Source organism: Abramis brama (genome assembly GCF_963993115.1).
Source record: "Abramis brama genome assembly, chromosome: 9".
Classification (NCBI taxonomy): domain Eukaryota; kingdom Metazoa; phylum Chordata; class Actinopteri; order Cypriniformes; family Leuciscidae; genus Abramis; species Abramis brama.
This window is the reverse complement of record NC_139971.1, coordinates 39,119,933-39,144,033: the sequence shown is the minus strand read 5'-3', so window position 1 is coordinate 39,144,033 and position 24,101 is coordinate 39,119,933. Positions and strand designations below refer to the sequence as shown.

At 35.9% G+C, this 24,101-nt stretch overlaps 1 protein-coding gene across 1 annotated transcript; it reads right to left on the bottom strand.

The window, feature by feature from the left end:
• Positions 1-6,909: 6,909 nt before the first annotated feature.
• Positions 6,910-23,342, bottom strand: cep126 (centrosomal protein 126). The gene is made up of 12 exons (XM_084124677.1): positions 22,893-23,342; positions 19,555-19,674; positions 16,966-17,111; positions 15,544-15,658; positions 14,753-14,942; positions 11,221-13,192; positions 9,795-9,959; positions 9,411-9,514; positions 9,087-9,144; positions 7,671-7,847; positions 7,439-7,503; positions 6,910-7,337 (listed from the first exon to the last, which is right to left on the bottom strand). Exons 1-12 carry the CDS (start codon positions 22,979-22,981, stop codon positions 7,251-7,253), a joined length of 3,288 nt encoding a protein of 1,095 aa, XP_083980803.1. The 5' UTR covers positions 22,982-23,342; the 3' UTR covers positions 6,910-7,250.
• Positions 23,343-24,101: the final 759 nt, after the last annotated feature.

The following is a 24,101-nucleotide window of genomic DNA, read 5'->3' as shown; positions in this document are numbered from 1 at the left end:
CCATTCAGTTATCAAAATCTCTCAGACATGCATGAATATATTCCATAAATATATCTGACATGCAATGTTTGTAATGTCTGCTAAATTGGCAAGTGACCTGCCATTGTGATGAAATAGAAATCATAATGAATCTTACCAATCAACCAATCAAGTTTGGAATCATATGAGTTTGCTGACAGTTTACAATATTTGAACATGGAGGAACATCACAAACCTAAACAGCAGCGGCTACAGCAGGACTGCATGAATACATTTGTATTTACAGTACATTTATCTTTGTAGAAATGTGTTGCATAAAGACTGAAGATGTAAGAATGTGTTCTGGTGGTAAGGGGTGCAAAAATGCTTACATGTAACACATTTCAACAAAAATAAATTACTGTATAAAAACAAAAGTTAATTTTCTTTTTGTGTACTACAGTATTGACTTTTCACAGTAAATTTCACAGATTTTTTTTAACCTAAAATCTGTATCTCATTCGGATAGATAAAACTGCCATTCTTGTAGAGTACAGTCAGTGTCAACAAAAAAAGTAGAAAAAACATGACATTTATATATAACAAATATTTCCATGGTAAAACAACATCTAAACATTTTGACCAGCGTGGCTCTCATGATGACAAAAGCACTTTTTATTTTGGTGGCATTTGCCGATTTACTGACACAATATCTAGGTTTTGAAGCATGAATTCAATTTTTGGTTGAGTTACTACATTTTACAGACATGCAACAGAGTTCTGATGTTCCAGCAAACTGTTGTGACAATTGCACTTACAGTTTAGAGAATGCTAAGAATGTGCCAAAGCCATTGATAAAAACTATAAATTAAATATTGAAAATAAAAATGTTTGATAATTCTCCTCCCTTACAGATGTTAACAATAGACATATAATAGATAGATAGATAGATAGATAGATAGATAGATAGAAATGGGAGCGTTTGTGCGCCCTCTATAGGCCAATGACACTCTGAGATGATCCAATTAATAGAAATTATAAAACTTTTTTTTTATCATCATAAACTTAATCAAGTTTAGTATTATTTAGTAATGAAATCAATTATTGTGACAATAACAAAATGACAAAATTTTCTCTCTGACATTTTTTTACATGGATAATTACCAACCTTAAACAACCATTACTTTGATAAATTATTCATTTTAATATTTTTGAATTGTAATGTGTACATATTTTGTAATGTGTTTATTTATACTTGTGTTCATTTAAGGCATAAGTTGGGAGGCTACATATTGTTGCGACATAAACATCTCTTTTATAAGCTGCATTACTCATATGTTTTTTTCTAAAGGAAGTGTTAATGTGTACAATCTGTACGGTTTGCCTTTCTTCTGAATGCTAACTGCAGTTATCTCTTAATCTCAGCCTATGTCTGTTATGGTTTAATTGCAATAGTTTGTTGCATAACATGAACATCTTTCAAGAGCTGACTGACTGCTGACTGATCCTATTATAATAAAGACAAGGAAATTGCCATGCCCTTTCTGTTGTTTGTATTCACTTCATACAAATGTGAAATAGGCCCTAAACGAGTTCAGAATGATAATGGAGCTCATATGCAGCAATATCCGAGCAACTCTATATTACACTTAGAATGTTTGCTTTAAAAACTATAAATCCGAAGTAGGTTATGTATTAAGTCATAAAGATTTTTTATTAGATTAAGTCATGGAGACAGTAAACATTGACTTACATATTACACCGCGAGCTGGAGGTAATCTTCCGTCAGCTCGCTTTCTGATTGGCTATTGTTTCATTTCACGTGACAATCTCCAGAGCGTTCGCGCGTTTCTCCTCGACTTCCCCACACAACAGGATTTCTGTTTCGATTCGAGATCGGGGCGGCTCCGACGTTCTTCTAAGCAGATTTGGTGATAGTGGGTTTAAGGGGACATATAGTGAAAAAAATATGAGATGGGAGGGAAAATAATAAGTTAATGCTTTTGCGTTCTCTCATAGCCTAAATGTTTTGCGTTCCCTAAGAAACTTTGCGTTCACTCGCAAAATCTTTGCGTTACCCCAAGAAACTTTGCGTTCGCTTGCAAAACCTTTGCGTTCCCTCGCTAAAACTTTTGCATTTGCTCTCAAAATGTTTGCGTTACTCTGAGAAACTTTGCGTTCTCTTGCAAAACTTTTGTGTTCCCGGGGGAACGCAATCATATGGAGCCCATGGTGAAGAAAAAAAATATGACATGGGAGGAAAAAATGATTTGGCAATGCTTTTGCGTTCGCTCGCAGAATGTTTGCGTTTCCACGATAAACTTTGCCTTCCCTCGCAAAGAACACAAACATTTTGCTAACGAATGCAAAAGTTTTTGCGAGCAAACTCAAAGTTTCTCAGGGGAACAGAAAACATTCGCGAGAGAACGCAGAAGCCTTGCCAAATACTTTTTCCCTCCATCAACCCCTGAAAATGGAAACATAAACACATAAAATCTATCAGAAAAGGAAACCTCCCCCTGTCATGAGAAACTACCTTTAGACACTACAGTATAGACCTGAAAACCTGTTCAGCAAGTGTGTTCTTGCAATACATTTCAATTAGTCACATTTCAAAGAGGGAAGGCAATCTCTGCCAAATTCTTCAAAAGGTGCTGGGACCTCCTCCACCCGCTGCAACAAGCCAAGGCAAGCTGACCGGAGAAGAGACTGCGCCCTTCCCAGAGAGACCTGACAGGATGAACGGCACTGAACGCAGACGAATCTTAAACCGTGCAGAATGAAGTTATCTGGGTGTTTTTCTTTCTCTTTTGCATGAGTGGTTGAGTGAGCATTGGTATCCTGTAAGCCTGCTATCCAAGTTAATAATTCAATTGGAAAATTGACAGTGGTTAGCGTAACACATCAACCTGTCGAAAGAAACCGGAAATGGTGGTTCTTCCAAAAAAAAAGAGTTACATTTGTTGCTAACAGTGTTGGGGGTTTCTTAACAGTAACGTAATCAGATTACTTTCCAAATAACTAGTAAAGAAACGTACTACTTTTATTTACAACAAAATATCTAAGTTACTTTTTCAAACAAGTTACTTTGTTTTCCCATGTATTGACTGATAGCTCTCCCGTCTATATGTTGAGAGAAATCAGGAGTGAGTGCAGAGAGATAATTGTGTGAACATACAAATGTGAGCATGCATTTACTCATCTCACAATCACAAAAACAGATTTAGTATTCCTCAAAATGAATAAAAACTGTGAAATGCAAACTCGGAATATTAACTGCAATGATGAAATAAGTTATATTACACAAATATACTTCATGTATTTAATCTCACTTTATTGTGCAATGTCTTTGCTGCTGACCTTCGATGATCCAATTGAACCATAATAATCAAAAATGATTATGATAAACATCACATTTGTGTTTCATTCTTTTTATTACTGAAATAAGAGGCTGCATCCGAAATCGCATACTGCCTTGAGTAGGTAGGCTACTTATTTTGAATAAGTAATTACTTTGTGATTGTGACCACTAAAAAAGTACATTCTATATAGTATGAGTGTGTGTACACTCAAAAAAATAACTCTTTGAATGAGCATAAAAAAATCATGGAAAGGATTTCCACATGATTAACTTGGTTTATTTCAGCATCATGCAATTCTGTTATTCCAATTTAATGCACTTACGTTTGTCAACTTAATTTATTAAGGTTGATTCAACTTATTTACTATGGTTGGGCACATCTTAATTTAATAGTGTCAGCCCAACTAATTTGCAATGTTTTGGACCAACTAATTTACTTAATTTGCATTCAACTTAATTAAATATAGTTGAATCCAACTTATTTTACAGTAGTACAATTACACTAGTTAATAAAGTTGATCCAATCTATGCAATTTAAGTTAGCCTAACAAAAGTGCTTAATGCTGAAAGAAAGCCATTTAATCACGTGGAAATCCTATGATTTAATTACATTCATTCAAAGAATAGCTTTTGAGTGTTCAAAATGTATTAATTAATTAATTTTGTTCACTTAAATTAAAAACCACTTTGCGAAAAAGGCTTAATGCATGTTGTATACTGAGTGCCCACAGCCCTAAGCTAAACACAGTCACCACTCTTCTGCATGGTAACCACAAAATTCAAAAACATTACAGAAAGTCCTCTAAGTTTCTAACATAACTGAATATTAAACACTAACATTAACTAACAACATCTTTCCATTTACAGAAAAACACATAAAATAACACTTCAATCCCTAAATTTACCCTCCTAATGCAGTCCCTTGCAAAGCATGCTGGGAACTACAGATCCACTGCCCAGTTAGTTGTCAACAAAAATGATTCATGTAGTTTTCACACAAATTAATTAAGTAAACTTCAGTTTTAAATATATTAGGTTGATTGAACACAATTAAATTAAGTTGTGACAAAATATTAAACAATCGTGTTACTTTTTACTTTAATATATTTCGATAAATAGTACAATATGTTTTTCTTTGATTCATGTCAATTAGTGTATGCTTGTTTCCATCTGTTTGTCTGTTATAAGCAGATGGCCTTTGTATCTGTTTGCTTGCTATTTGTATTGCATTGTGAAGCGACCTTTGGTTCTTGAAAGGCGCTATAGAAAATAAACATATTATTATTATTATTTAGCTTATTTTAATTCATTAAATTGAACAAGAGGCAAAAAAATATTTTTTTGAGTGTAGTATGAATGTAATTGAACGTACTTCATTCGTCATGTCATCATGCCTCAGTTATGTCGCTTCACTGTCATTCACAAATCCTCTCCCGTGGCCTCATGGGATAGTGAAGTTTCCATCGTATGCAGACTTCAGAATCCGGGGACTTTTTGCCATCTCTCTTTTTGTTTTAGGAAGTAACACAATATTGTAATGCACTAGGCCTACTTTTTTCCCAAGTAACTTTTCCCAACACTGGTTACAAAACAATCAAGAATGCTCAAGAAATTATATTTTTTCTTTTATAAATGACGATGACACACTTAATCCCATAAATGTTGTTTCTTCTCAAATAGCGTTAAAAAAGCTTATTTTCAGGTTAGACCAAGACCAGCATTGCATGTTTGAACCTCAGTTTCAGTGCTAACTGTATATTTCTATGGCATCGCTGTCGAAGAGTTATCAACTGGTTACGTGAATTTACTTATTGTAGTCGAGTAAGTAAATATGTGTGCACCGCCTTTGTATAGGCGGTGCACACCGAAAAAGTAAAAATGCTGCCCTCGGAGGATGCATTTTGAAAGCCTCGCTTCGCTAGCATTATCAGGCAATGACTTTGCAAGGCAGCGTTTGAGCACGAAGGCGCCTCACGAAACTGATTTCAGAGACTTCTGAGGCAGCGTAACGGTTTAATGATCTACTACAGCAAAATAGAGCGAGCTTTGGTGAAAACTAAGTGAATATTTAATTACTACAACAATAATTTCTCTCTAGAAATGACATCAAAGTTGCAAAAATTGGTCAAAAACTTTTTACACATTTACACACAAACCACAGCTTTCAGATGCCATCTTTATTTTTTAGCTCAACTGTTATAGAATGGAAAGCACAGGATCGTGGGATATCAAAGAAATCGCTGAGATGAAGGTATCTCAGGAGTCAGGAAGTGAGGCCAAAATTGTACCTGTCTTGATTCCTTCCTTGGAATGCATCGAAGGCAGCATTATATTATATATATTTTACTATTTTAAATTAATGTCAGCATTAAATTTATCAGACAGTAAAGACATTTAGTGTTACAAAAGATTTTTATTTATAAAATAAAGGCTTTTTAAAAACTTTTTTTCATCAAAGAATGCTTAATAGTTTCCAAAAAAAAAAAAAAAAAAAAAAAAAAAAAAAAATTCCAGAAATGGTAAACGTAGGAGACTTCTTTCAAAAACATTTAAAAAATCTTACTACCCCAAACTTTGTGACAGTAGAGTAGTGTATATACGGTAGGGTACTAACATCTGAAATCATCTGAATTAAATTTTAAAATTGAAAATCTAATTTAAAGTTTTAAATAATTAGGATTAAAAATTAGAAATGTTATGATAAAAAATGTCAAGAGAATATGAAATATGAAAAAATTTGGCACTAGTAAATAATTAAACATGCAAATTTATGACACCAAGTATGTTCAATAAGTAATATAGCTATTATAACTACAGTATAGTGTCACTAGAAAGATAATGTACCAAATACATTCCGAAATGTGTTAATTTTTTTCAATTTGTTATTAGAACTTTGTAACCCAAAAAAATCTACCATTTTTATTTTTAAAAACCTTCCTGGAAATAGTAATTGACTGCGTAGAATAGTACGTTTTGTAAAAAGAATTGGGACTGTTCACACAGAATGTTCGCCATTCCACTGCGCTACTTTTCCATTGTTTTTTTTAACGTAAACACGCGCTAGACTGACATCTTTAACTATCGCGCTCAAGTTAAAACATTTTAAAAACGCTTCTCTAGACTTTTTTCGTTCCATTGACCAGGGCCTCGTGTTTTTAACAGCAAAAACACGTTCTGCTTTGTCCAGAGGGGTTAAGGTTACATGACATGACAACAGTTATAGGGTGGTGATGGTGCAAGAGCATCAGGACAGAGTACAGCTTGGTTTGACTTCGTTTCCTGAAAAGCCTGAGCGTCGAGTCTGCGATACACTGGAGTAATTAATAGTCACTCAAATGTCACTGTCACACGCCTAGATAAGATTTCCCATGCCTACACTGATTACACAAACACAAAACATAGGTCATAGACACACACACACGCGCTCAAATGTAAAATACACACCCAGAAAAACTTGTCATGATTATGTCACACATACAACGTAAATCTGTATCCATTTATACTTAACTGACACTTGACTGAGGTCAAGTTGCACAAAAAGCCCTTGATCCTGTTTTGCCACTCAGGAACAAAAGCTTTTTTTTTTTTCTCTCAAATTCATTTATTTTTCTCCAAGAGTCAAGATTGTTTAGAATATAAATACAGTACATTAATAACATAAAATGCCTATGAAAATATATTTATAAAAATAAATCAAAAGGCATTATGAATGCATAAAATAACTTTTCTTTTAAATAAAATTTTATTACACAACAGCATTGTGTATTGCCAGAATCATTTCACACAGATATTACAACTGATTAGAAAACAATTAAATACAGCATTTGAGTATGTCTCAGAAATATGAAGCACGCATTTGTAAGGTTTAAAGGGTTTCAAAGTGCAGTTCAGAGAAGGTGGTTGAGGGAGGGGTGGATCATGGGAGGTGTAGTCAGTAACGCTGTTGCGTTCGGGTGCGATTGTCAGCAGAGGCTCCTCGCCTACGCATGGTGACACCCACAGCCTCACCGGTCTGGTTCTGCAGGGATGAGAAGAGAGAGAGAGGGGACAGAGCAGTGAGCGGGTCACGTTAGATCCGGGGAACAGATCACTTCATCTCAACACATGGCCAGTACTCACAAGTGCAGGACCCACAGCAAAGATGCCCCTCACTGCTGGGATGCCACCAGCTGTGTCCTGCACATCTGTTAAATCAAGTAATCAGGAGGTATGAGTGAGCTAATGCACATGCCAACAAACAAGAAACATTCATAGGGTCGAATTAAAAGCTATTTGCGTTCACCTCAAATCTGATAAACTTATTAGCTTTGACTGAGTGGATTAAATGTACACAATTTGAAATGAAACTGACATTGCAGCCGTTGATTCAGTCTCTCGAGTGACTGCAGGATCCTCTGCTCCTCTAGTGACAGAGCGCTGATGCTGAGGGACCGCACTCTCTGGCTCTGGGGACCAGCCGGACCGTTGCAGGACTTCTGGGTCTGAGCGCAGTCCACAACTTCATGAGCACCGTCTGACACCTCTGGGCCTGTAACACGGGGAAAAAGAGTGTCAATGCTTGAACTCATCAGTTCAGTTAAAGTTTACCTCGGGTTTTACACATACGTGAGGGTCCGTGTACAGCAAATTTCGTCACCAGAATAGTACGCACATACACATTGAATTTGTTTTGCACTAATCAATTGTTCCACAAGATGGCAACAATGGCACCAGCTGTTGTTTCACAGTAGAAAAGGAAACTAAAGAGATGGAACAACAACAAAATACTGGAGACTGCAACAACAACAGACGCACAGATTGACAAGCGCTTGTGTGAGGGGGTTATGAGATACCCACAACTTTAGTTTAAAAGAATACAAAGACATTATTATCGGTCAAAACTTCTGGAGAAAAATAGCAGACACCGGACATAGATGACATCTTCTAGTGCGCATGTGTTCGCGCACTATCAAATGGCACTATCAAAACTTTGAAAGGCTGCACATTCGACTGTATGTATTACGCAAAAAATCTAAGTATACTTTGGGCTTTAAGGGTTTTACAATCTGTCTTTATATAGCAGTTTGATTGAAAAAACAATCCTGCCGTTCAAAAGTTTGGGGTCATAAAGAAGAAAGAAATTAATACTTTCATTCAGCAAGGTTAATTTAATTGATCAAAAGTGACAGTAAAGACGTTTATAATGTTACAAAAGATTTCTCTTTCAAATAAATGCTGTTCTTTTTGAATTTTATCAAAGAATCCAAAAAAAAAAAAAAAGTATCCTGATTTCCACAAAAATATTAAGCAGCAAAAAACATTTTCAACTGAGAATAATAAGAAATGTTTCCTGAGCAGCAAATCATCATATTAGAATGATTTCTGAAGGATCATGTGACACTGAAGACTGGAGTAATGATGCTGAAAATTCATCTTGATCAATTATATTTTAAAATATAGCTATTACAATAGAAAACAGTTATTTTAAATATGTATGTAATAATATTTCACAGGTTTCCCTCATGTTCATATTCCAGGGGCTGTGACGCTCCAAAAATAAATGAATTAAAACATCATTAAAGTGGCTGTGCGCTAAAACTGTGTCCCATGGATAAACCTTTGACATGAGGGTAAATAAATAATGACACTATTTTCATTTTTGTTGAGAATTTTTTAAAAACACGCTGCATTTTTAATGATGTTTGTACATGAGATTGAACTGATTTTTTGTTCTTGCCTCTAGAGAAGGCCCATATGATATCAGATATTGCTTTACATTATAAATTACCTTCACTGTCTGCTGTATGACCAGTTTTATTTGGGTGTTGAGTTTTTGGCACCATGACCTGTTAAACCACAAATAAACAGTTATTGAAAAAACAAAACACTTAATTCAAAAATGTCAAAAAAGCCAACAGGAACATGGTTAATATAAACAAAAATGTATGCAAGTATATTGTCAACATTACATTTGCCTTTACACTATAAACTAGATCAGTGTAAAACTTCCAAGGGGGCTGCATTATTTAAATTACAATTATATGTATTTATTTATATATTTAACATTTTCTTGCTTTCTAGTACAGTAGTTTGAGAAGAAGTGCATTTCTACCTGATGAGGACAGCTGGGCTTTCTCTGTGTGGTTCCTGCAGTTTGATTTCTGCTGTTCTTCACCATGCTACTCTCTACAGCCTGTCTCCTTATTGGACTTTTCACTGATTTACAGGGGAAACTCAGATTAAAAAGCACATTCATATCCAAGCAGCATATTTCAGTGATCAGTGACCAAAGGTACCAATAAATCTCTGAAAAATAATGTCTTGATGTATGGCCTCACAAATCTGTGGCTTTAATGTCTAAACATCTCTAGTAAAACATATCTTTATTCATTTTATCACTTATATTTTGCTGGCAGGGGCAAATGCCCTGGTTTTTGTAGCCTATTATAAGTCATTTGTATGTATAAAATGTATTATTAGAGGTTGTTTGACAAACCTATAGCCTCTTTCCCGGAAGACAAGAAAAAGCCACCCATTCTTGATGCTCCTTTGACTCCATTGATCAGACTATCACCATTGATGGTAACATGGGACAGACTGGCACTGACTTGAGGCAAAGAAGACAACGGGCCATTGTGAGCAAGAAAACTTTGAGGGTCACCTAAGTCGAGAGAGAGAGAGAGAGAGAGAGAGAGAGAGAGAGAGAGAGAGAGAGAGAGAGAGAGAGAGAGAGAGAGTATGAAAGTCACTTCTACTGTTCTTGAGGTCTCTGTCCTCAAAATGTAGAGGTTTCCTGATGTTATAAAAATAATTGAGCCCTGAGGAACAACAGTCCATCATTAAATGGATCCATTTCAACAGAGTAGTAATCCCAAGTGGTGCATTGCTGTGCAGAGGGCCAAAGAAAACTGACCAACACCAAAAAAGAGCCTTTACCAATGACTCTAGAAAAACATCCCTCAAGAATCGCAAACAAAGCCGTTGGACGCGCAGACACACAAAGGGAGCTCAGTTCTTTCAATCGACTCTTGTTTGACTATATGACAAGGTGCAGTGAAAGTTCATGGGAAGCTGATGATTTTGTAATATGTTGCCGGAAAGTTTCTTGTCATTTGAAAGAGACCTACTGAAAATGTGTCTTTTTTCCACAGCAGGGAAATAATCATTTCCAAAATTTTAAAGGAAAGATGAAATGCAGAATGGAAAAATACAGAAATAGGGAAGCAATAAATAGTTAGGCTGGAACATGCAACATCATGTTCTAACCAAGCATGACAAGACAAGTCATTTATCAGAGAAAATGCTGCGCAATGTGACACATTACAACCAATCACAACATATTTAATATTTTATGATTTATGGCTACTAATGTTTCGACACCATTAACTTGATGAGCACAAACCTGTTGTATACAATCTATCTATGCATACTTTCATACATTACTTATAGAAAAACTGTTACAAATGTATCCAATATGATACTGCATGTATTTGAGGAATATAAATTTAAATTATCATTGCAATGCATTTCAAATATTTTGCCCACTATAGTTAAAATGATCATATATACTGCAGTGTAATGTGTATTTATTTTTTGATATATGCAGTCTGCTTGATTATTACAATTAAAAATCATGCCCAATAATGCCCTCCATTTATTACATTTAAATGATCATTTCTAATGTATAATTTTATAATATATGACATATAATATTTATCTAATGTCATAAAAACATATGCACTCCATTTTATGTCTTTTTATTTTTATTTTCAAGTTTCAATAGTTTGAAAAAAAATCGATTTTCATTATTTGATATGTCAGGCTTTGTAGGGTTAAAATAATATCCACCGATGTAAAGTGGGATTTTAAACCCCCAAAAAAACATGTTAGGTGATAAATACTCAGTTTGGGGTTTTCTTTACCGTCTTTGCTGGCGAGAGCACTCCGGACTCCATGCCACAGCAATGAGATCTCCTCATCTGTTGGAGTCCGGTCCAAACAGATCCCGTTTTCTCCACACCTGCGCCTGGGATTGTCTGCAAGGGCATCTGGAGGGGAGAGGGAACAGATGCTTGTCTCGTGGGTGTAGCTACAGTAAGGTGGAGCTGGATCTGTTCTGACGGTAGGCCGATGAACTATTGTCTGGCTCTCTGGAGTATCTTTGCACAGGCCCAGATCCTGCACACCATCATCACAGCAGGATGCCTTGGAGATGTACACGGGACACTCAGCCAGGCCACACTCCACAACTTCAGGTTTTGGAGGGGGCCGAGGCACCAAAATCTTCCCCTGGGTCTTGGCCACATGTTGCGCTTCCCTGGCAGATTGCGGTCTGATGATAGTGCCCTTCCTGGCCCGGGAGGTAACGGGACACGAGCCGACTCTGGCTGAGCCTGCTCTCCGGGGAATCCGTGAGCCCCCAATGCAAAGGGCTCGTCTTTGAGAGGTGGGCTCTCTGATACGCTCCTGTGTACGGATTTCTTGGGGCCCTACCTCTGTCCAGGCCTGTCTAGTGGATTGGGGCCCAGTGGGGACAGCAGAGGTCTTATTGGAAATGTTTTTTGATACCCCTGTGAGTGAATTCACATGGTCCGAGTGATCTGCCGAGAGCTGTTTCTGGGTTTGTTGGGGCAGGTTAGCTCTAAACACTCGGTCCACATCTTCAACTCCATCCACCTCATCAAACCAACGTAGTTTCTTCTTAATAGTCCTATTCTGCTCTGGCTCATTGAGTTTTGTCCTGGCCAGCTCCACGCTGTCCCGGATTAATATGGCCACTTCTTTGGTGAAAAGCACATGGCCAGGGGTGTAAGTGAATTTGACATTTCCCGATTTGGATTTTAAATGATTTTTAAGAATCCCTTTCAGGAATCTGACGTTGCTGTTAAGGGTAGAGTGGGTCACGGGATTTGCAGATGTTCTGTTTGGTTCCTCTGTGCTTTTCAACATATAAGCCTTTGCCAATTTGGTGACATCCGTTTCATTTTTAGGATCTGAAGGATGTATGCGTATACTCTCCTCTATGCTCAGCGGTTTGGATTCTCTCTTGAGTGCTGTGGCATCATCTACATCTGGATTGTGTTTATGCGACTGTGAGGAACTCAGTGCTTCTATTGGTTGCATGTTCAGGGAACTCGGGTCAGTCCGATAATTTATGCAAAGATGGGCAGCTGAGCTTGAAAAGGCTTTGAACGAACTGTTGCTGTGTTTGTATCTGCTGGCTGGAAGAGCCGTCTGTGTTTCTGATAAATGTTTATCGTATTTCTCCTCCGGGGTTCTTATCTGCTGTTTGGATTCTGACTTGAAGTCTTTAGTCAGACTTGAGAATTCCAGAGGTGTGTTTTCTGGCACGGCTTGCGTTCTGCAGTGGGCAACCACAGATCCTTTGACTTTCAAAATCTTCCCTTGAGGGTTTCTGTCATTATCATGAGTTATCAAATGTGCTAAGTTCTGCTGCAACAACTCTTCTTGGCAACCAAGAGTAGACTGGGCGTTGAAGTTCTGCGATTGGTCCTTGGAATTATCAAATCTTTCTTGCGTGTGATTCCGGAGACTCCAGGTCTCCTCTGCTGACTCATGATCCTTTGGTGAGAGTGAGCTGGGATTGAGTTTACTTCTCTGGTTTAAGATCTCCTCCAGGAAACTCTTGGCTGTAGAAGAGTAGGGATGAGATGGTGAACATGGGTTGTTGGACTGTCTCAACAGTGATTGAGGACTTTTGGGGTCTTGGAGCTTATAAGGATCCACAGGGAGGTAGAAAGACTGGGCACAGGTGATGCTCTGCTGGGAGCCACAAACCGGTGCAGTGTCAAGGCTCTTCTGAGGTTCTCCATTCTCTAAGCTGTCCAGACTAGACAGACTCTCTGTCTCACTATGTGGGGTATCAAGATACTCCTGAAAATCAATATAAAAACATTAGAGCACTTATGCACTGATACTGGCAAAGTGCTTTTTGGAGATCATGTTGCATGCATGCTGCAGAGGGATGGAAAGTAAATCATATAAATCATTCTAATACGCTGAAGAAACATTTCTTATTATAATCAATGTTGAAAACTGTTGAGCTGCTTAATATTTTTGTGGAAACTGTTTCTGTTTTTCAGGATTCTTTGATGAATAAAAGGATAAAAAAAAAAAAAAAAAAATGTTGTAACATTGAAAATTTCTTTAATGTCACTTTTGATAAAGGTATTGCATCCTTGCTGAATAAAAGTCTAATTTAGTGGTAGTTTAAATCAGGGGGTGCCTGCAGGATTTTACCTTAGGGTATGCACAGAACTAGGAAAAAAATTACATTTGACTTGCCACATGATGGCATGGTTTTCGACACTCTTGATGCTTTGAATCTTTTCCTGAAACAATCAGAGAAAAGCTTCAGAGATTTAAGAGGCTTCATTTCTCAATCCCTTCCCAATAGTTTTAGGCCTTTTTGCAAATGTTTCGTTTTAGAGAGCGTTTACTCATTTTGAGTCTGGTTTTAAAGATGAACTGTATATATATCTGTAGTATAATTTTTCGTGTGTGGAAAAAGCGTCAATTAAACAAAACTAAATTAGCCAATCAGATTTATTTTCACACATACACACATTTGACTTTAAAACACACAAATGCACACCTTTATTTATTCTCATTCTCTCTTGCTTTCTCAATATGCCATGACTGTACACAGATAGACTAATATTCAATTACATTTTTTTTTGTAAAAATAAAACGTACCACCCTCTCATGGTACGCACAGTGCGTGCAGCCGTATGGCTGTAGGTGCCACAGGTGTTAAAATATTACTTTTAATAATATATTACTTTTGTAACATTTCTACATTTATGCAAGAGGATTGCAGTTTTAAGGATCTTTTGGATACAAACATTAAAATCTTCTAAAAATGAAAAAATATAATAGCTTCCTAAAGGCATGATATTCAGACATTCCTATGAAGGGCATTTCATAAGTCTGACTACATTTGTGCACAGAATGGAACACTTTTCCAAGAATACCTAAGCCTAAAGCCTATCCTATAAATAGGGTTATTACCTTCTGTGTCCTGCTCAGTGTATTAAATGATGTGTTGGCTGCAAGCCAGTGCAGGTAACATTCCAGCTGCTGTGTGTAAGAAGACATAACTGACTGTCTGAGAGGGAAAGAATGTTTGTTTGAGTTATAGAGATAGGGGAATGTGTATCTGTGGTTTCAATATGCGTTTGTGTGATTAAAGCCTCAGGATGAGCTCATCTCTTTAAAACACCTCAGTTTGCTCAGAAGATGCTGCAGCGTGTTGTGGCAGGAAGAGCCCTGGGCTAAAAGTACAATGTTGGATTCGGATCTTAAAACCTTCACAATACTCCTTAAGCAAATACTCAAATATGCTTTTAACATACACATTCGCGGGCAAAGTAGTTGATCACAATTACAATCTTGCCACTGTAAAGAAACAAAAGCCAGTGTATGTATATTAACCTGTGGATCTGCCTGCTCTTTTACTGTGGGAACAGTGTGTGTCTCCTGCTGCTGATTGAGGAAGAACAGCTGGTTGTTCCTGAAGTGAGTCAGGCTGCTGTCCTGTAGGAGTTTGGTGTAGGCCTCAGCCGCAGATAAGGCACGCAGGTGACGGGCGGCCCCTGAAGGCTTTGGGGAGGAAGTGCAGCTCCTGAAACAAACAAGTGGTTCAATGCAGGCCTTATAATGATCATGAACTTATTTGTATAGCATCTTTCTAACAAGTAAGAAATGCAGCTTTACTATGAAAAGCATTACGATGAGCACTAAGCATTATATATATATGTATCATTATTACACCATTTTATGGGCTCTTACATTTTTAGCTTACTTTTAAAAATATTAAACAAGCTGGCATCACTAATATCTATAATTGTAGAGAGCTCTATGATAAAAAAAACAAACATTCTAAGTGCAGCCAAAATGATTAATATTTTAAATAACTATATAAAACATTACTTTTAATTCATTCAAAATTTTCTCTTTTGCATTTAAAATGCATTTAAATAGTTTTAAATGTCAGCAAATGTTGATTCATATATGACCAGACATATTCATATCGTGTACTTGAATCTGTTAAGCTGTCTGAATTGCTGAATTCTTTTATTTTAAAAATAATTGAAATAATTGTCAAGATAGCTTTAACATGAAACATCACTCTAATGGAATGAATTCATGAAAGCTGTTACATAACATTACCAAAATGTATCTTCAACCAGTAATGATATATTGTCATGGCAGCGATGTCGTACCTGGTAGTAGTGGAGGCACTGGGCAAAAACTGAGATTGATGGGTATACAAGAGTGGACTGCCTTGAATATGATGTAGCGCTTCATCAAGGTTGGGTGTTCTTCTCTTAAAGGCTGCTGCAAAACACAAATCACTTTATTTAAATGATGGATGAGATGTGAGCACATACTGACTTAATAATAGTTCAAGAGATAAAGAGTGCTTGTAGACACATGAATTAGGCTGCGTTTACACTGCAAGGCTTCATGCACAGATATGATCTTTTGAACATGTCCGATATATTTTATATTCACTTTTGATCCTACTGGTATCTGATATCTGTTTACATAAAATTATTCTGTTGGTGATTGCTTTACTATGCGATGATTTACATAGGCTGGTGGTGCCATGATTACTTGCAAGCATGGATAAGTTAAAAACTGTCATGGATGTTTGCAGTGCAAATTTTGACTGAACAGATTTAAACCGGGAAATAACAGTCATTTTTGTTTGTTATTTTATCTACGGTTTGTTTAGAAGTGAAATAAAGTAGCACAGTAAGATTACACAGTATTGCAAATGAATTAACGAGAGAAAGAGAGAGAGATTGTGAGTGTGAATTACCTGCGTCTGTACAGCGTCTCTATGTAATAGTGAAGCTGTGAGTTTAATTACAAAAACAGTGTGTAAGTTATTACCTAATTGCTGAGAAATATAATGTAGGGTAACACTTTATTTCGATAGTCCACTTTAGACATTGTACTTACTATAAGTAACTTTGCAGCTACATGTCAACTAACTGTCATTAGAGTATAGTAGACTGTCTGCTTAATATTTGCTAACACTTTGTTTTGTTGGTCCCCCAACATATATTCTACTGACTATAAGTAACTTGTTGACTACAAGTCAACTTATTCTACTAACCCGAACCCTAACACCTAACCATAACAGTCTACTGACAGTCTACTAATACTCTAATGAGAGTTAGTTGACATGTAGTTGCAAAGTTACTTATAGTTAGTAGAATGTCTAAAGTGGACTATCAAAATAAAGTGGAACCTAATGTAGCTTTCAGTAGCGAATATGTTTCATTTATACAATTCACAGGGCAGAGGTTGAAAACAAGTTTCTATGCTCCTGAATGTTTCTGTGTGAGCAATCTGTTATTATACAGTTTCCACCTCAAAAAAGAAAGGAAAAAAAAAAACCTGTGAATTTTAGTGCAAGCGCATACAGACATGTCTGCTTCATAATGTGACATTAAAAAGCTATTTATTGTGGGCAAACATGTCCTTCGCCTTGCGGTAGCTTGGTATTCCAAGCTGAATCTGATCTACGCATTTACACGTAAGGTCAGATGTCCAGATATCGGATATGTATCTGATTTAAAATCACATTTGGAAGTCGCTCAGGACGGATGAGTCCACCGTTTCATTGAACTTACCTGGTCTTTTCCTTTGGGATGGAGAGAGATGAGCTCTTTGGAAGTTCTCTGTGGCATCCTGGACCTTCTGATGGCGCTGCTGAAGAACATTCTCCCTCAGTCTCTTCTCCTGAACATCCCACTGTTTCCTTCTCTCCTCAAGAGCCCTGGAGAGACCGCGAGACAAACAGTCAGACTGGAAGAAAATATATGCTGTTTTCGTGACGTCTGACAGTCAGACAATGCTTTGCACACAGACTGTGCTCTTTAAGACATTATTCATTTGTTTTAAGATGAATGGATGAGAACTTTGGCAACTGCGAGCAGCATATCAAATGCATCCCTTGATTTGAAATGGAAATGAGACTTTAATCTAATTGGCAATATCAGCTCATTGTGCGTGCTGTCGTTATCTCAGACGTTTACTTTCCAGGGTCAACAGAAACCCGAGCCTTCTCTAACAGATGCATTTCAGCTAAATTCATTTGTTAATGGCACAGAAACCAGTGCATGCATATGCAGCAGAAACTAAAATTATGCAGAATAATAAAACAACCTGAACTAACATAAAAAGGTCAAATTATTATTTAAAAATAATATTTCAAGAGACTTATTGACCTTGACACAGTCATGAGGGTCTGCAGGAGTCCTATCTATGATATAGGTCAAAAAGAAAAGAAAATTATTTATAATAAAAGATTATGCCGAACTACTTTTAATGAGGCTTTTTTCTTCATTATGATATAAGGACAGTTATATAACCCTGATATTTTTTACTTTCAAATATCAAAATTAATGGTTGCACTTTGTTTTACAGTATGTGCCCTTACATGTACTTACCTAAGAAAGTACTGGTTAATATAAGGTAACTACATGGGTTTAGGTTAGGTTTAGGAGTAGGTTCAGGGTTAGTATCTAGTAATTACCTGGTTATTGTAATAACTATAATAAGTACATAGTATGGGTTACAGGACTGTAAAATAAAGTGCTACCGGGTTTAATTTTAGTACATTTCAGTGAATGTGTGTGTGTGTGTGTGTGTGTTGGGAAGAGACACAAGGAAACCTAAACAGAGGTTTTGCCTTGACTCTGTGGTTTTCATTCTTTTAATCTTTTTTTTTTTTTTATATGTCTTTAGGTTCCCAAAAACTATCAGACAATAATAAATGTCCTGTCATTGACACTCACATACTCATAAATCCTTTAAATATACTCTATATCTTTCAGGAATTATTTAATCACAACAAAACTAGCTTGGGATCTCTGTCTCAGCCTTCTCTGAACGCATTTATCTGCCTCACCATCACTGCCTTCTATAAAGAAACGTAACTTTGCTCTTAGAGCTTCTATTTCAAGCTGGTAAATCCTGGCTGACAAATAAAGGATTAAATAACAGTATCCGTGGCCTGTCGGTAGCTTCACTTTCAGTGTGCACACGGATTGACCTGGTCAAACAGCCAGACTGAGTCATTAACAGCATGGAGACAGTTCTTAGCATATCTGACACTCACTGTCAACACCAAATTCAGCAGCTGTGCATTGCTTCTGATCTCTGCTACTCTTACCCTGCAGTCTTTTAGCATAGCTGCCTTCTTGGTGAATACGCTGACGCTAGTTTTTTCTTGTTTTTCCCACCTCATCTAAAAACAAGTCTCCAGAGACCAACAGGCCTCTAGCCTGTGCAGTTTGATATTCATGTCGCAATGTATTCAATATTTTAGGAAATAAATGGGCAGTTGACATAGTTATAAAATTATCATTTAAAATGGGCAGCAATTTTTTTTTTTGTGTTAAAGGGTTATGAATTTACATATTTCCCTAAAAAAAGGTATTTTTTCTTCACCAGTTCAACTGTTTAATCAGGCCCTCAACAGGAAGTAAATAAAACGTTTTCATTATTTTAAAGGCACAGTATGTAAGTTTCGCCACTAGAGGTCGCTTTTTCAAAACAACAACAAATGCGTAGCTTGATGACGCTGTGAATGAGTGTGGAATCATGAAGGTGATTATACACAGGGCAACTTTTTGAGCAATGCTGCTGGGCAATCTTGCCGAGCGATTGTTGCTTGGGCACTTTCCCATTGAAAATAGGCAATAAATTTATATCTGGATAATTTAGATCGGTCGTGGGCTCTGTGTCTCATCTGGTTGCCCGTTGGCGTTGACAGCAACATTGCTCAAAAAATTGCCCTGTGTATCATCACCTTGAGAGTTGTCGTCTTCACCTCTATAGCCGATGGAAAGCAATCTGACGGCACTCAGGTAGAAATCCTGTTCACGGATAAGCTAATGTATTAAAGATTTATTGACGTTACTGTGGTATTAAGCAGTATGAAATGTTCTGTAAATATTAATCTAAAACTACTTTAAATCATTTTTTTTGTACGTTACACATTTGTACGTTAAAATTAATTTGGCAGAACATTTGAAATGAAATAGTGAAATCAAAACAGTTGATTAAAAGAAAACAAAATGTTACAGTATCTCACAGCATACAAATGCATTAACCTAAGATGGATGCTGAAAAACATTCATGTAAATTAGTCGACCTCCCAAGTATAATCACTATAAGGCTTTCTACACAATCTGATTTATTTTTGACACACTTACTTTCGTCTGCGATTTGTTTCCAGGGAGAGCTTGTGAGCCCGAGCCCGACAGTGCCTCTGTTCTTTTATCAGTACTTCCCTTTCATTTTCAGTCTCTCCATGTAAACCTGATCTAATGTTCCTAATGTGATGCAAAGTCAAGGAAGGTATAATTATCATCCATCTACTATCATCAAGGTATAATTATGATATGCACAGCACATAATGAAAAAAACACAACGACACAACACCAAAGAAATAACACACAGATAACACACACACACACACACACACACACACATATATATATATATATATATATATATATATATATGTATATACACATAGTACCAGTCAAATTATTTTTAATGTTTTGAAAGAAGTCTCTTATGCTCATCAAGCCCTCGTTTATTTGATCAAAATACAGAAATAAACTATAATATTGTGAAATATTATTACAATTTAAAATAATGTTTTTCTAGTTGCATATACTTTAAAATATAATTTATATCTGTGATGCAAAACTGAATTTTCAGCATCATTACTCCAGTCTTCAGTGATCCTTCAGAAATCATTCTAATATGATTTGACACTCAGTTATTATCAATGTTGGAATGTGTGTGTGTGTGTGTGTGTGGGGGGGGGGGGGGGGGGGATAATAAGTGTAATTGTGATTGTCAAAACATTTGGTAACTAAATAGAATTTTATGAAGTTTAGTGACAACATGTTACAATGTTTACATTGTACAATGACTGGTATAGGATACAGTTTTTATTATTGCTTGACAAAAATTTCAAGATTTCAATTCCATTCTTGTGATTTGATTCCGATTTTGATTCAATATTGACTAATTTGGATACATGTTTATTTTAAATTTTATTTAAAAAAATAATCTCACCTAATGCTGTAAACATAGAGGGCCCAATCTGCTGGTATTATTAAAGGTTAAAAATAACATTAAATTAAATATAATGCAGTTTTTGTTATAATAACAATTATTTAATGACATAAGTAAAAATATAATAAATATGTAATATAGTGCTCAGCAAAATGTCCTCTCTAGCTATTTTTTCTATTCAATTAACATGCTATGGTCGTTAAATGGCTTTCCTGAGGTAAATGTAACGTTATGTGACATAATTGTTCTCCTGCTGTTATATTGACCTCTTTCCGTGGTTGAAAAACACTAATTGGTCGATATTATGTATACTTTCGGTAAGTTGTACTGCATCTTTAAATAAAAAAGTAACAGGTGATCGGTTCACGTGCACTTGAACTGAGGCGCTCAGCGATCTGTCACGTCACATTTACAAGCGCCAAACGTATTTTTGTCTGAATTTCGTAATAAAATTGACGGAATCTAAGAGCTGAGAATTAGTTTAATATTAAAAGTACCTCTTTGCTCTACGGAAGCGTATTGCATTCACTTGAGGGAAAATAATCTACTCTGTTTTTCTGAATTAACAAGTTAATTATCTCAGAATTATGAGATAATTTTTCATGAATAAAAAGTTTTTGCTCTGTTTTTCTGAATTAATGACTTAATTATCTCAGAATTATGAGATAATTAAGTCATTCATTCAGAAAAACAGAGCAAATATTTTGTATGAAAAATTATCTCATAATTTTGAGATAATTAAGTCATTAATTCAGAAAAACAGAGCAAAAACTTTTTATTCATGAAAAATTATCTCGTAATTCTGAGATAATTAACTCGTTAATTCAGAAAAACTGAGCAAAAACTTTTTTTCATGAAAAATTATCTCATAATTCTGAGATAATTAACTCGTTAATTCAGAAAAACAGAGTAGATTATTTTTCCTCAAGTGAATGCAATACGCTTCCGTATTGCTCCACAATTTTTCTGTGCGTGAGAAAATGGATGTGTGGCGTGAGAGCGTGTGAAAAGTGTCAATTGCGTGAGTCTCACGCTCAATGCGTGAGAGTTGGCAGCCCTGGTGCTGCTTAATATTTTTTGGGGGACCTGTGATACTTTTTTTTCAGGATTAATAGAAGAATAACAAGTTTAAAAGAAAAGAATTAGTTCAAATTAGAAATCTTTTTTTTTTTTTTTAACAATATGAATCTTTACGATCACCTTTTGTTAATCAGTTTAACACATTCTTGCTGAATAAAAAGTATTAATTTCTTTCAAAAAATTTACTGACCCCAAACTTTTGAAAGGGAGTCTATGTTGTTACAAAAGATTTCTATTTAAAATAAATGCTGTTCTTTTTAAACTTTTTATTCATCAAAGAATCCTCAAAATAGCATCACAGGTTACAAATATATATATATATATATAAAAATTTTGTACATTTTAAAGATAAATTCATTAATCTGGTGCACTTTGAGTCACCCAAATCCACTATTAAAAATAAATAATCCACCCGCAAACCACCTATATTCTTTGATTTAGATATCTGCATCTGATCATCACATTACAATTATTCAAATTCTTAGTGTTAAGCATGCTAATATGGTAACATATCACACTGAAGTAGGCTGATTTAAAATGAACATTTATTTAAAATAAAAGTTCTTCTTTTGGCAAAATTACATTTCCTTAATAGCCTAAACAGAGGCTTTACTCTCTTCAAGCTTAAATTGTCAATGTTTCATTACATTAGTGTTTGAAAACACTCAGAATAATTTTTTGTACCTTTATAAAGGGCATTTTCCCCTAATTTTATTAAATGTATGCTCCATCTTTCATTTCAAACTCTTAAATTTGATAAATATATTCAATTAAAATAATTAGACACTAGGCTGTTACCAATAAAATTAAATAATTTACATTGAAAAATTATAACTGTATTAAATTAGATTATTTTAAATATTTTTGAATATACAAATAAGGAATGTTGAAAAGAATGATACTTCACGTTTTGTCATTCAGCGTTGACACTTGCTTGAGAAGTTGAAGTCGTTCTCTATCTCCGCTGCTTCTAGCCACGGTGGTTAAAAATGGTACAGTCCACAATAGGGGTGTCTGAAATCGCTTTACATTAAAATGTTCCTACAGTGAAAATAGGAGTTGACTTGTATTGTAACTGTAATTATATTTTTTCACAATATCAGAAAAATTATCTGACCCCCCCAAAACTGATATTTCTGTCCCCCTGTAATTCGAACTATGCAACTGATTCCAACATTGATAATAAATCATCATATTAGAATGATTTCTGAGGATCATGTGACACTGAAGACTGGAGAGTAATGGCTGATGAAAACTCAGTTTTGCTATGGTAAATAAATAAAGCCTGTTGTATAAGTACTGTAGTTTATACGCCACAAGTAAAACTATGAGAACAGTCACCTTACATTGACGCTGGTTGTTCAGACAAGGAAAAGGATACGAGTAGTAAAGTGTGTCTTCCAGGACTGGCATCCCGAATATCAGGATGACACGCTGATGACAGGTCTCAACACCACACTTCTCATCCATACAACAGAAGCTGCATCCTATTGACGTCGGAACGACCGCGCAAAAACATAACGTTAGCTGGCAAAAGCAGAAATTATAAGCTTTGGTAAAAAATATTGGTGCTCTAAAGAATGAGAGTAAGATGAAAACAAGCCAGCCAGTGCGACAGCTAAACACAGACAGAAAGCGAAAAACCTATGACTTTATAACTTCCTGTAGTTTGATACTTGATTCATCTAGACCAAACCCGAGTGTATGCTATATTGACATTGTTTTAAATTAAAGCAGGCGAGGGTAAGACTTTATCGTCGTTTGCTGCAGCTGAAACAGTTACGCCATGTCGGTATTTGGTAACCATCGACGCGCTTCCTTAACAACTGACACAAACTCACGGTGGGGGCGTGGTCACGTCTATCAGAAGCGACAGATGTTCATCACTCTCTACACTGCTGACACCTGCTGGATGCGAATGGAATCGACTCGTTTACGCGAATCGATTATTTGCGTCGTTACGCAATTACGTCATGGCGTGGTCCTTGGTATTTCTGCGTGGCATGCTAAAATCAGAGCCGTTGCAAGCGCACATTATAATGTTTATTATAGTTTGTGTTTTTGTATTAAATAACTGTGTTGCACTTTCTGGTGTCCTACTTCAGTTTTCTACAGCCATTTAGTTAATAAAACATTTTTTATTTACAACATAAATGCATTGAATTAACATAAATAATGTTAATATTTTTGTCTGATTCAATTCCATTCACGAACAAATCGTGCACATCGGTTTTGTGAACAGGTACAACTGATTCATTGAAAAGATCCCATTCAAAAGAGCAATTGGTTCAATGGGATATCACAAGGTCCAACAGTGTTGCGTTAGTTCACACAAAAATGAAAATTCTGTCATTAAATCCTCACTCTCATGTCATTCCAAACCCATAAGACTTTTGTTCATCTTAAAAGCACAAATGAAGATCTTTTTGATGAAATCTGAGAGCTTTCTGTCCCTCCATTGACAGTTACACAACTACCACTTTGATGCTTCAAAAAGTTCATAAAGAGATCGTAAAACTAATCCAAATGAATTAAGCGGTTCCAAATTTTCTGAAGAGACACGATCACTTTATATGATAAACAGATTTCA